General features: G+C 40.3%; 3 protein-coding genes across 4 annotated transcripts; 1 reads left to right on the top strand and 2 right to left on the bottom strand.

The window, feature by feature from the left end:
- Positions 1-1,945: 1,945 nt before the first annotated feature.
- On the bottom strand, positions 1,946-4,261 carry LOC114360094 (uncharacterized). Its single transcript, XM_028314659.1, has 5 exons — positions 4,240-4,261; positions 4,001-4,155; positions 2,540-2,750; positions 2,272-2,356; positions 1,946-2,057 (listed from the first exon to the last, which is right to left on the bottom strand). The coding sequence occupies exons 2-5, from the start codon at positions 4,139-4,141 to the stop codon at positions 1,946-1,948; spliced, it is 549 nt and encodes a 182-aa protein (XP_028170460.1). The 5' UTR covers positions 4,142-4,155; positions 4,240-4,261.
- Positions 4,262-6,507: 2,246 nt separating this feature from the next.
- LOC114360100 (uncharacterized) lies at positions 6,508-8,847 on the bottom strand. Its single transcript, XM_028314665.1, has 5 exons — positions 8,550-8,847; positions 8,059-8,236; positions 7,399-7,616; positions 6,937-7,067; positions 6,508-6,862 (listed from the first exon to the last, which is right to left on the bottom strand). Exons 1-5 carry the CDS (start codon positions 8,694-8,696, stop codon positions 6,610-6,612), a joined length of 927 nt encoding a protein of 308 aa, XP_028170466.1. The 5' UTR covers positions 8,697-8,847; the 3' UTR covers positions 6,508-6,609.
- Positions 8,848-9,147: 300 nt separating this feature from the next.
- LOC114360099 (uncharacterized) lies at positions 9,148-11,551 on the top strand. Of its 2 annotated transcripts, XM_028314664.1 has the most exons (6): positions 9,148-9,481; positions 9,659-9,830; positions 10,116-10,336; positions 10,445-10,575; positions 10,844-11,029; positions 11,115-11,551. In XM_028314664.1, the coding sequence occupies exons 1-5, from the start codon at positions 9,281-9,283 to the stop codon at positions 11,022-11,024; spliced, it is 906 nt and encodes a 301-aa protein (XP_028170465.1). In that variant the 5' UTR covers positions 9,148-9,280; the 3' UTR covers positions 11,025-11,029; positions 11,115-11,551. The 2 variants fall into 2 exon arrangements, with proteins under 2 accessions (XP_028170465.1, XP_028170464.1); XM_028314663.1 differs by having other exon boundaries at positions 10,844-11,551.
- The last annotated feature ends 230 nt before the right edge of the window (positions 11,552-11,781 follow it).

Genomic DNA, 11,781 nt, shown 5'->3' on the forward strand with positions numbered 1-11,781 from the left:
TACGTATTGGCGCGCTCACATACAAACCGCGCTCGGTGCGTTTCTATGAAGATGACCTACTCATTTGTATTTACTCTGATAGTGCTACTCACTCGAACACGAACTCGTCGTCCAAGTGCNACTTTAAACTTCCTATTAGTTCCCATAGCATAGCGAGGAACCAAAGCCAAACCAAAGACGGTAGGCGGGAGTTTGCCCGGTAGGCGGGAGTTTGCCGCGCGCCGCACGCTCTCCAAGCTGCGCTCTAGCGTCAACGACTCCGACTCCGACTAGGTGTGTGGGATATAAGACTTTAAACTTCCTATTAGTTCCCATAGCATAGCGAGGAACCAAAGCCAAACCAAAGACGGTAGGCGGGAGTTTGCCCGGTAGGCGGGAGTTTGCCGCGCGCCGCACGCTCTCCAAGCTGCGCTCCAGCGTCAACGACTCCGACTCCGACTAGGTATGTGGGATATAAGAGGGCGTCCATTAATTAAGTGAGACGTTTAGGGGAGGGAGGGGGTCAAGAAAAACCTCACTAAATCTCACGTAGGGGAAAGGGGGGGGTCTCGATAAATATCACGTAATTTTTTTCAGCTAGAAAAAGGGTCAAATTTCGAGAAAATGTCCTCCCATGCCCGGCAGCCATCAAAATTCGTTCGTCAACTTCAGTTCATAGGTTCAATAGCAATCGAAGTTGGAGCTAAACCGTCTAAACAGTAAAGAAATTAGAAGAAACAGTTTTTTTTATATGAAATCCTAATCGAAGCTAACCCTTACATTGGAAATATGTATTTTAAAAAATCTCACGTGAGATTGTGGGGAGGGGGAGGGGGTCTGGTAAAATCTCACCAAATCTCACCAAGGGGGGCGGGGNGGGTTACCTACGTGAGCGCGACAAACGCCACATCGAATTCCGTTTCCTCGAAAACCTTTTTGCGAAGTTACTATACTGCGACGCCCCGTTATATCGATGGTTCAAGATGTTCCAGGATGTTAAGTAATTGTCAGAAGATATTGACAAATGTTGAATCAACCGCTCAGCCTCACCTCTCAGTTTACTTTTCAGAAATTGCATTTTCTGTGCATGTGATAATGCTGGATTGTTATGAATTGCTTATAGTTTTAAAGTTATTAGGAAAAAACATATTTTGCTGGGGTAATGTTTGAAACATTACCCTGGCAAATTTTTTTTTTTAAAGTCGTTCTATCCCGGAACCAAATACATGGATAGATAGCTTTTGTTGCGTAGTAATTTGTCCACGAGTTCGTGTTCCGGTTTTCAAGTTATTCAGAATTTTGCTGGGGTAATGTTTTGTGATGTCCCAGATCTCGTAAATGGCTCAACGCAGAAGTTTGAAAAAAATACCAATACTTCTGCGTTGAGCCATTTACGAGATCTGGGACATCACAAAACATTACCCCAGCAAAATTCTGAATAACTTGAAAACCGGAACACGAAAAAATTTTGCTATTCGTGGACAAATTACTACGCAACAAAAGCTATCTATCCATGTATTTGGTTCCGGGATAGAACGACTTTAAAAAAAAAAATTTGCTGGGGTAATGTTTGAAAATCTGTTTTTTCTTAATAACTTTAAAACTATAATTAGAACGAATTTTGCTATTAGTGGACAAATTTCTGCTCACGATGGACTAATTATCTGCTATACTCTCGACTCTCTAAAGCACAACATTTAATTATATAAAAATTTTGCTGCGGTAATGCACTCACCTGTTGTCGATTGTCAGTCCTTATATTTTATTGCATAGTGAAACAAGCAACTAATAGTGGCAGGAAATAAACCTAACATTATTATTACATTGCACATAAATTAATTGTTATGAATGTATGAAATTAAATAAATAAACATTTTTAACAACTATTTTATTATCGTATTTCTTATTTTTACTTCAAATTATCATCTATCAGTCTAAAGATTTAAAAAATATCTAGCTAGACAAATTAGAAGTTGTATTCGTCCCCTTCGCCGTAAGTGTATTTCTCAGGCAAGACGTAGTCTTTGGGGTCATGTCCTTGTGCCTCGGTTCCACCGTTACCGTCTGGAGCGTTTTCCCTGGTGGAAAAAGTAGATTAATAAAATTTTACAAAAGAAATATATACGGCCTCATCAAACGGCTAACAGCTAGCGGTTCTGCAACTGGACTTTAACTAAGCAGGAAGAATTTTTAAAGGATATTAAAAATACAAAAATACCTCGAGACCTGCCAGCCAGCATCAGTCAGTCTGTCCTCCTATCGTACTACTTATAAGTGATCTTTACTACTTACGTAAGGTCTTCGTGCTCTTTTTCTGGTTGACCTTCGCTGACGTACTCCAGTTCCTCAACATCCTTGGGACGTTTCTTCAACTTAGCTGAAAACATGCCAAATTGAGTCAGTGAGTTATTGATTCAGGCACTAGGAAAGGAGTTATGAAAACAAAAGCTGTCTCATGAACAATTTAGTTTATTGATTAACTAAAAGAACCATCTTAGTAGCCTGCGAATGAATTTAAACGGTCTCCTAATAATTTTTGCGGATTTTCCTTCCTCGTCACCTTTTTGCTCGTGATGGTGGCTATAGGCCCCGTCTTGGCCCTCGTCGTCGTGGCCGAAAGAGTCCTGCTTCTCAAACTCGTAGTTGTCGCCGGCCTTCTTGTGGTATGAATCGAAGTGCTGGTATCCCTTCTTACCACCGCCCGACTTCTTTCTGGAGTAGCCGATTTCACCATCGCCATCGCGCTCGTAAGATTTGTGGTAGTCTTGTGGCTGCAATATCGATATTATTTAAGAGAAAACTTGTGCATTTCGTTTGGCAAGGTCAATATTCAATTTAAAGAATTTTTTCAGGTTTTTTTTNGGATTGTTATGAATTGCCTCATTGAACAAGTCTTTGAAGGACACCCACTGCGTGTAGTTCCCACCGAACACCGGGATGTCTAATGTTGGAGTTGTTTTCTCTCTATGCGACACTGACCACATTTTCTTGTTAATTTCCTTTTTCAACATGTTGTATTGTTTTTCGTTTTTAGAAAACCTTGCTTCGTACTCTAAGTTTTTACCATCTAACTCACTGTCTATTTCCCAATGTAAGCTGTCTATTGTTGTCCAACGTGTTTCTAATAATTTCAATGCGTCCTCAAACTCCCACTTATCTGTCATCTGTTCTATGTTGATATTAGACACTGTTCTCTCAAATGCTTTGAAGTTGCCTAGCTGTTTACGTAATGTTTCGTCTAACTTGCTGTAGGATCCTTGTTCACCCTGCAGCTGTTCTGTCCCTGACATTCTCTGTTTATCAGACATCTTAGAGGTAGATGCCGTCTGTTGTGATTGGAATTGTTGACAATCACTGTTAATGAGGTTTTTGAACTGTGTGTAGATCGCTTTAGTCGCGTCGTACTGTTTGTTTTCAAAATATGGGTCTGTTTGGCTAATGTTTTCTAGTAATTGTTCGTGATTAAATTGGAATTCATTCCATAGTTCCTCTAGTTTGTTCCACCGCCTTTTGAAATACTCAAAACTGTTCTTACGTTCAGCGCCATCCTTTTTATAGTTCTTAAACTCCCGTTCGATATCTTCGGAAAGCAGGTATTGCGATTCCAAAGTTACCATGTTTGATGTTATTGTTAAGAGAAATAAATGGACAGATCTTACAGGTGTTGTTCAGCTTACGGGCTGCTGCACACGCTGCTGATGCTCCGTCCTGTTGTTGTTGATGTTGTCCAAACACTGCAATCCTTTCACCAATGTTTTGCTAGTTCATACACCTCACTTATCGACACCAAACTAAAGTTTTTTACCGACTCGCGAGGCCGTTGCTCGAAGGACCAATNGCCGATTTCACCATCGCCATCGCGCTCGTAAGATTTGTGGTAGTCTTGTGGCTGCAATATCGATATTATTTAAGAGAAAACTTGTGCATTTCGTTTGGCAAGGTCAATATTCAATTTAAAGAATTTTTTCAGGTCCAATTGCAAGGCCAATACAGTGTCGCAATAGTTTGAATAAGAACTTACCGCAGCAGCTCTCACTTCCCGAATGTACGAACCGACTGACATCGTATCATCAGCCAGTTCCAAATCCTGCAATGTTATCGCCGGTAATGCTGCAACAATTTGCAGCACACCTAACGCAATCGGCACAAACTTCAGTGCCATGACGAAAGATTTCACTGAAAAACAATAGGATTCACTTAGAAACGTATTAGATGATTTTAAAACTCATTGCAGCATAGTTGCATTTAAGTTACTCGTACCTTGCGATAGAAAAACTGTCAGGCCGCTCAGCGCTCGGTTTCAAATCAAAGCTGTAATTCAATGCTTGTATTTTATATAACGAGATATTGCAGCTACCACAGTCTTTCACAACGTATAACAACGGAGTGACCCTTGAAAATACTTCTTAGTGGACAGCGATTTTGTTAAAAAGCCGGTGAACGAATTTGAGATCAAATTGCATCATGATAGATTATTGCGGCTCAGGGTTGAATGTTTGGATTAAAAGAATTTGTANATAGATTCAAGATATCAGTACCAACGAAAACGTCTGATGCATCAGCATCACCAAAAAAACTATTTCAGAGCCTAGAGTGGCAATATTTTTGTCCTTTACAGTTAAGGGTTTGCTCTCCGAAATGCGACGCGATTGCTATGTTATGATATACCTACGGTCCTTCTTTTTTACTGTATTTCGTGATGTGCAAGGAATGGGTAGATCTTAATATGAATAAACACCNTAAAATAATGTTACACAAGATAGTAAAACTAATTTGAAAGGTTTGTTAGACATGTTTAGAAAACTTTAAAACTTAATGTCTCTAAATGTTATGTTTACGAGTCCTCACTAAATGCGATTTTTCGTAACACTGGGGTCGTACCCCTTTCTTTATAACCGCGCACATTCACTTTCACACTCTCACTATCACTACACTTAGCACTTGGTGTTTCGCTGTGAGGGCTCGGCTGCGGGCCAGAGCTGGGCCCAGCCGCCGCCGCTCCTTCCGCCGCTCCTGTTGTCTCCGTGTTCGTCGATTGTCGCTGCCGGTTACAGTGGTAACCACGGCGACGACAGATGAAAATTATACCCGCGATGATTACTACTGCCCATAACCCCCATATTGATGAATAGTGGTGAACATCATGAGCAGAGATGTCATTCGGTAACGCCTGATTTTCTTTCATGTTCTTTATCTGTTGTTCTATATCGCGGTGCAGTTTATCTGTAGTTGATGTTTCTGTAATGTCTTCTTGTGTGCTTTTGACTGTTATGTTTATAACGTTATTTATGGGAGGTATGACAGGGATTTCAATGTTGGATGTTAGCTCAATTCTGTTCTCGTGTTGTTTATGAGAGTAAATGGTAAAATTAGCTGTTTTTATTAAGCAGCTGTTCTCTATGTTTATGATGTTAGCCCCTTTCAGTTCATGTGCGGTGACTTGTTCATTACAAATTGTTCGTAATTGACAGTGATCACAGCAAAAATACAGGTATTGGTTCATTTTGTTCAAACTTATCCATTTGTTCTGACAGACAGTAGTGATTGTTTTACAGTGGTCAGCTGCATCTTGAACGCATAGATCTTTATCAGCTCTCATCTTGTAAACAGGTGTCTTCAGTTGACAAAGGTATGTTTTGACGTCACGAAGCATGCAATGACCTAGTTCCGTAGATGTTACAGGTAGGTATGAATCTTTTTGCAAGTTCATTGCAACGTAACTTTCAATAGGTAGTAGGGTGACCATATTTTTTCCAGTTTGATGTGGGACACTTTGAATGTTATACAACTCATAACTATCTCGGCTGGTAAGTGGGATTCTTATCTCCAATATCAAATATTGTTTTGTTACTTTTGCTTTCACTCGTAGCAATTGGTAAATGTTCTGTAAATCTGATTGTATGTTGTCAATGGGCAAAGTGAGTTCTTTCAATTGACTTGAAATAACACTTAGTTGATTTTGTAATTGTTGAGGATCAATGAGGTGAATGTTGATCTTTCCATTGTACACGTTAGTAACAGTATCTAATAACGTGTCTTGCATGTTTTTCAGTTGAGTCAGCATGTTGTTAGCCGCCATAGCAGATAAAGTGAATTCGGTCATGTATTCAACTTNTAAACACCGTGTAAAACAATAGTTTTTCAGTATGTATAATCCAAAAAATTTAGAGGACGTATTCCGTAACAGGCACCCGATATGAGATGTCGAAAGCCTATGTCCAACTTAGCATGAAATTGATACTTGCAGATTACTAATGGCACAAATAAAGTGGAAATGTGTAATGAGTACAAGGCCTCATGGTATAAAAACTTAGCGGACAGTTGTCTGGCGCGGCGATTATCCGTGAAAAGAGATCGATAACAATTGAGGTTTTTTATAGGGTATTCTTGGTAGTCATTGAGCTAACCTTAAAGCTGAAGAACTTTAATCCGAGAAGACGAAATCGATCATAAACGTAGGACTGAAAAATTGCCAAAGGGCCGGTCTTACCTAGTTCGTAGACAAACAAAAATAAAGACTTCTGCCACATTATTTATTTTATTAGCAACCGTCACTAGGTCGTCAAATTATAAAAGGTGCGTGGTTCAGTAGATATTATGTTTTCAAAGATTCGAATGGATTAATTTTTTTCATCCTGATGGTAGGGTATTTTTTTTAGCCGAGTCAGAAAAGGCAGTATAAACAGCTATGTAGTTTCCATTGAAGCGTTTGTTTTTGGTTTCGTTTCGCGATTCTTTTGGTGAATTTGACGTTTGAGGCGCTTGTGTTTCTGATTTGTTTTCTGGAACAGCTGGGAAGTCTCTTTCTTTCATTGCATGTGGAACTATTTCATAGGACAGATGCCACTCCTTCTTCAGATTTAATTCTTCCAGTGATTTGGCACTGTAATTGAGTAAAGCAAATTGTAAATAACACCATCGTAAAAGAATAACGAAGAAGATTAGAAAGCCACTAACACAAGGTCGTTTGATACATCAAATCTGATGAGCGGGAAGCCAACCTCTCGACCTCTCTGGATGGCATTCTTGGCGAGAACGTTGATGATCTCAGAAGTTTTTGGTGTTTCAGGAGGAACGATGAGGACAACCTGCCAAATACCAAAATGATTCACTGAAAACTAACTTGCCTGAAATCTAAATCTAGCCCAATATACGCACGAGTGCTCAATTGACCACTAAATAGACCAATGATTTCGACAATGACTATTTAAACAACAGATGAGTAAGAGTAATTTGCTGAAAATGACCATTTGAAATATGGGTAATCCATTTTCAGCAGTAGACATCTAGGTTTAACCGTAATTAATTTCATTAGTAGCCATTATCAGTCGTGAATCATAAATAAGTAAGATAGCAAAGAATAAATAAATTTTATTTCTCTAAGGCTCTTCTTCGCGAAATGTAATAGATCCCACTCACTTGCAGTATGTTATGGACCCTATACTTGTCGTGCAGCGCAGGCGCGCGGAGGCAGTGTGCTGTGAAGTTCATGAGCTTGCGCGAGCGGCGGCACTTGACGCAGCGCGCCCAGCGCTCCAGCATGGCGGCGTCCCACGGGCACAGCGCCGTGCTCAGCGCCAGCCCGCGGATCTGCGACCAGCCGCGCGTCTCCTGCTGCTCCGCTAGCATGGAGTGGCCTGCCAGGACGAGATGGAATATGTCGCTCCGTGTCACATATTGTCGAACAACTTTGCATGCGTTGATAGATGCTGCTACATAGGTATTTGGACTAATCAAGACATAGTTACAACCATATTGCTTGAACAAAAGTAACTTTCACAAGTTCATACATAAGTGATTCTGTGATTTCTTCAGCCTTCTTCTCTTTTTTCGAGTGGTCAAAATACTCCTGAGTTGTTTGAACATTAAACTTCAGAAAAAAACACCTGCTTTTGCTTTATTTGTGTCTCTAATATTTGATATCTGAGAAGTATGATGAACACCGCGCAGAGGCAATGGAATACAACCCCCTTCATCAAGAAAAAATAACGATAATGTTGGAATGCAGGACTCCGGCTTTAGATGGTGGCTGAAGGTAGTTCTCAAAAAAAATAACGGGGGTACTTTAAAAAAACGCACCTTGAGCAAGTGCCCTGGTGACGTAGTCGACCAGCACGATGTGCGAGGCGGCGGGCGGCGCGACGAGCGCGGGCCAGGCCACGCGCACGTTCTCGCGCACGAAGCGCAGCACGCGCGGCACGTCGCTGACGCGCGCGCGCCGCACGCGCACACGCTCCTCATTCTCGGTGCCCTGGGCCTGATCATCAATTTACGAAAGTCATACCCATCGAATTTTCAAACGTTTTTGACGAAAGCTATGCCCGTAAGCCAAAACTTTGGTCAATTAGTTGAGAACTTGAGACCCACCTTATTAACATTAAACCATCTAATTCTGCATGGTGTAGTTCCACTAAACTCTAGTAACGAGATAGTTCACTTCGTACACCCGGTTCCTACACCTAGATTATTTTTATACCTACTCTTTCCTTCTTGAACAGTTAATCTACTTTGAATGGAACCTGCACCAAAATTGTAATTAATGAAGTCCTTGTTTTTATACGTTGACTTACCACGATTTGCTTAGATTTTGAATCTGTTTCTGACGAGTCTGCGTAGGTCCTTCTGACAGGTCGGCTGAAACAACCAGGGGTGGAAGAATTCTTCCTGATCACATTGCGAACTGAAAGCAACCTCAGGATATTGGACACTGTGGACATAATTGGGCACACGAGAATGGTGACTTCGGGCTTGTTATTGCGTTTTCCTATTTATGTCTCCGGCTCAACATGGTAACGGCTGTTAATGTATTTTTTATAAAAAAATGTCCAAAATATAATTATGGTGACATAATGACGGATGCTATGACAGTTTGAGTATATATTTTTTCTGAATTTAAATTTTACAGTTACACAAAAAGTTCCTGTAATTTATGTAAAATCCGCAAAAATATTTGTAATTCACACACGCATAAAATATTCTTCCATAACCTAAGGACTTTAGAGCCCATTTCAAGCGATTTCAAGATATTTGCATTTAATTATTGCACAAAATTAAAGATCAATTCAAATAAGAAAAGAGGATGAAGGTGTTTTTAGCATAGATCATAGAAGATTTGGTGTGGATATCATCTGTGATACCAATTTCAAAATTTCTCTCACGTCACGAAAGTGTGCAACAAAACAACCAATTTTCGTTTCCACAAAAATTAAGTCATGTAATAAAGCAAAATTTCCCATAAACCAAACCAAAAAAATACTTGAAATATCTATGAAACATGTATCTTACGTAAAAGGGATCCAAGATGAATCATTTTAAGAATTTGGCAATAGGGGTAGCGAGATCTAGCCAGAGCTTGAAGAAGTTTTCAGCACCTATCAAAAGTTTTGATCCGAGGCTTTATAATCGCTTTATCTGCCAACCAATGACCACAGTGCCTATCAGAAGTTATAGTAGAAAACCTTCAACTTGTGATGTCTGCTTGTATCCACCAGATAAAAGACCAGTAAGTATTTGCAGTTCTCCTTGAAGCTAGAAAAGCTTGGCTTTCTTATGTCAATAATCATGACGATTCATCCGTATCACAGCAGCAGGGACAGCTTGATTGAAAGCATTGAGTTCCATAGAATATCAAGATTAGTTTGACAGACCAACTATTTAAAATCTACTTTGTTTCTGCCAGTGCTTCGATATCAGAAGCGTCACTGTGGAACGCGGTAACGCCTGCCACGCGCGTATGATCCGGTCGTTCCTCTACACGCACTTCTGGCCACGGGAGCCCAGCGTGGCTGCTCTGTGGATGTCTTTGGACTGTCCCTACCTGGACATCCTCACCGACAAGTATTCTAACTCTGGTAAGATCATCGTCAATCATCATGACTGTATTATCTCTGATGATGACGTGTTTCATAGAATTCAAGAAAGTTTCAAAATCGTATTTGTTGCAATACCTACAATGCCTCAGGTGAATACTTATTAGTGGAGTGGTGGCGATTCTTTGCCATTTTAGTCCCTAGTTTAAATGTAACTGCGCTTTTTTTGCACTCAGCCTCTTGATTGGTTATTTTGTGTGACTTATTTTCTTCCTACTTCAATTGCTCCAAATATAAATATTCCATAATCAGTGCGACTTTTTTTAGGTGATCGTCTCCTTGCTTTTGAGCACGTGGCCCGGACTGGTGAGCGTCGGCTAGTTGGCGTCAGCGTGGCCAACAAGATCAACCCGTGGGTGGCAGATGAGCTCGAAGACTGGGCTCATTTCACGTACTCGCAGCCTGAACGGAACAGAATGTACTTCTGCGCCCACTGCTATCGAAGCCCTAACTTCTTCGACAAGTATGACGTGCCGTACCTCTATGACGTAAGCATTTTATCTTAGATGGTTTTCTAGCTAGATTCTTATAGATGCATTTCTCTGGAAGTGTAAACTAACTGGTATGTTTTAAGGTAAACAGGCTTGCTCTTACAGGTGGAAGTACTAGCAACAGCCGCTGAAGTCACTGGGCAGGGCGTGGGTACTATGATTCTGAAAACATTGCTTGAACACGCGCAAGAGTTGCGACATCCACTTGTAACTGTCATCGCTACCAGTCAATACACGTAAGTTTTGTAAGATCATGTATCGCATAAATGCTACTCTTCTTTTCTTCCAGATTTCATTTTATTCTATCTTCTAGTCTTTAAATTCGTAAATCGTAACTAAGCTTTATGGAACGTATTGGGATTCAGATTGTGATCTATCGTTGTTGATTTGTTGTATTAAGGCCACTTAATGAGACAAACAAAAGTCTTTATATTGGGGTTTAAGTATTATTCTGAAATACAAAAGATATTCGCACCATTACACATCAATACTTCATTTCTCTAGGTCAAAGATCTGCGAGCGATGCGGCATGAAGCGTGAGTGGACCATGGACTATTCGGACTTCGTGGACGACAAGGGGCAGCGCGTGTTCTTTCCGCGGCGGCCGCATCATACCGTCGCCATCTACACCAAGCACCACGACCCCAAGGTGCCTCCGCCGGTGCCTTGCAAGCCGCCGTATTGAACACCGTAAGCTTCGTTTCATTCAATTCTATGGCCTAGGCAAAAGGTACAAAAACAATGACTTGTAAAGAGTTACCCACTTATTTTTTAGTGGGAGTGCATCGAGTACATCAGCAATGCCAATAGAGAATGCACCATACTGCCGAGTTCAAATCGATATGATCGCATACATTAACTTTCTGAAGCTAAGTTGCATCTGTCACAAAAATATACCTGTGTTGAAAAACAAAATTTGAGCCAAACAGAATCGCTCTCTTGATAAATGAAGACCATTTACACTACTTTCAACTGCATGTAAAGCTGAAGAAGAGACTAAATTAAAATATGATTCAAAAATTTTTTGATCTTTCAATTTCTAAAAAGGGGCGTAAGTTTGAAGCATTAGAATTTCGATTCACATTCGAATGCACAGAAATTACGATTTTTGAGATTTCGTATGCTGATCAAAATTAAAATGATTCAAAAATACGTAACAAAATGGGGACAGCTTTCATGATTACAAAGAACAGAACCATACAGGAATGTAAGACTGCACAATATATTCTTTATTGTTGCTCATAATAGAGCTACATTTATGAGCACAGTGTGTAGCGAGATGTGCCGTCGTTCCTAGGTACATGAAAATGAAACATTTACAAAAAATCACTCAGTTGAGGCTTTACTTTGATATTGTGTAAAACTTAAAGGCATCTTGCTAAGTTCTTTAAGCTGTTAAATTACGTTAAAGTTATTTGTGCATCGACACATCGTTAAGTAAG

Source organism: Ostrinia furnacalis, unplaced genomic scaffold, assembly GCF_004193835.3.
Source record: "Ostrinia furnacalis isolate ACB-3 unplaced genomic scaffold, ASM419383v2 OfSCF4889, whole genome shotgun sequence".
NCBI lineage: Eukaryota > Metazoa > Arthropoda > Insecta > Lepidoptera > Crambidae > Ostrinia > Ostrinia furnacalis.

Coding starts and splice junctions, on each gene's coding strand:
- LOC114360094 (XM_028314659.1), bottom strand. CDS start 4,141: ATGGCACTGAAGTTTGTGCCGATTGCGTTAGGTGTGCTGCAAATTGTT. Junction 2,357..2,539: donor CCACCATCACGAGCAAAAAG/GTGACGAGGAAG, acceptor GCATGTTTTCAG/CTAAGTTGAAGAAACGTCCC. Junction 2,058..2,271: donor AAAGAGCACGAAGACCTTAC/GTAAGTAGTAAA, acceptor TTTTTCCACCAG/GGAAAACGCTCCAGACGGTA.
- LOC114360100 (XM_028314665.1), bottom strand. CDS start 8,696: ATGTCCACAGTGTCCAATATCCTGAGGTTGCTTTCAGTTCGCAATGTG. Junction 8,237..8,549: donor CAAAATCTAAGCAAATCGTG/GTAAGTCAACGT, acceptor ATTGATGATCAG/GCCCAGGGCACCGAGAATGA. Junction 7,068..7,398: donor GGGTCCATAACATACTGCAA/GTGAGTGGGATC, acceptor GGTATTTGGCAG/GTTGTCCTCATCGTTCCTCC.
- LOC114360099 (XM_028314663.1), top strand. CDS start 9,281: ATGAATCATTTTAAGAATTTGGCAATAGGGGTAGCGAGATCTAGCCAG. Junction 9,482..9,658: donor ATCCACCAGATAAAAGACCA/GTAAGTATTTGC, acceptor TGTTTCTGCCAG/TGCTTCGATATCAGAAGCGT. Junction 10,576..10,843: donor ATCGCTACCAGTCAATACAC/GTAAGTTTTGTA, acceptor TCATTTCTCTAG/GTCAAAGATCTGCGAGCGAT.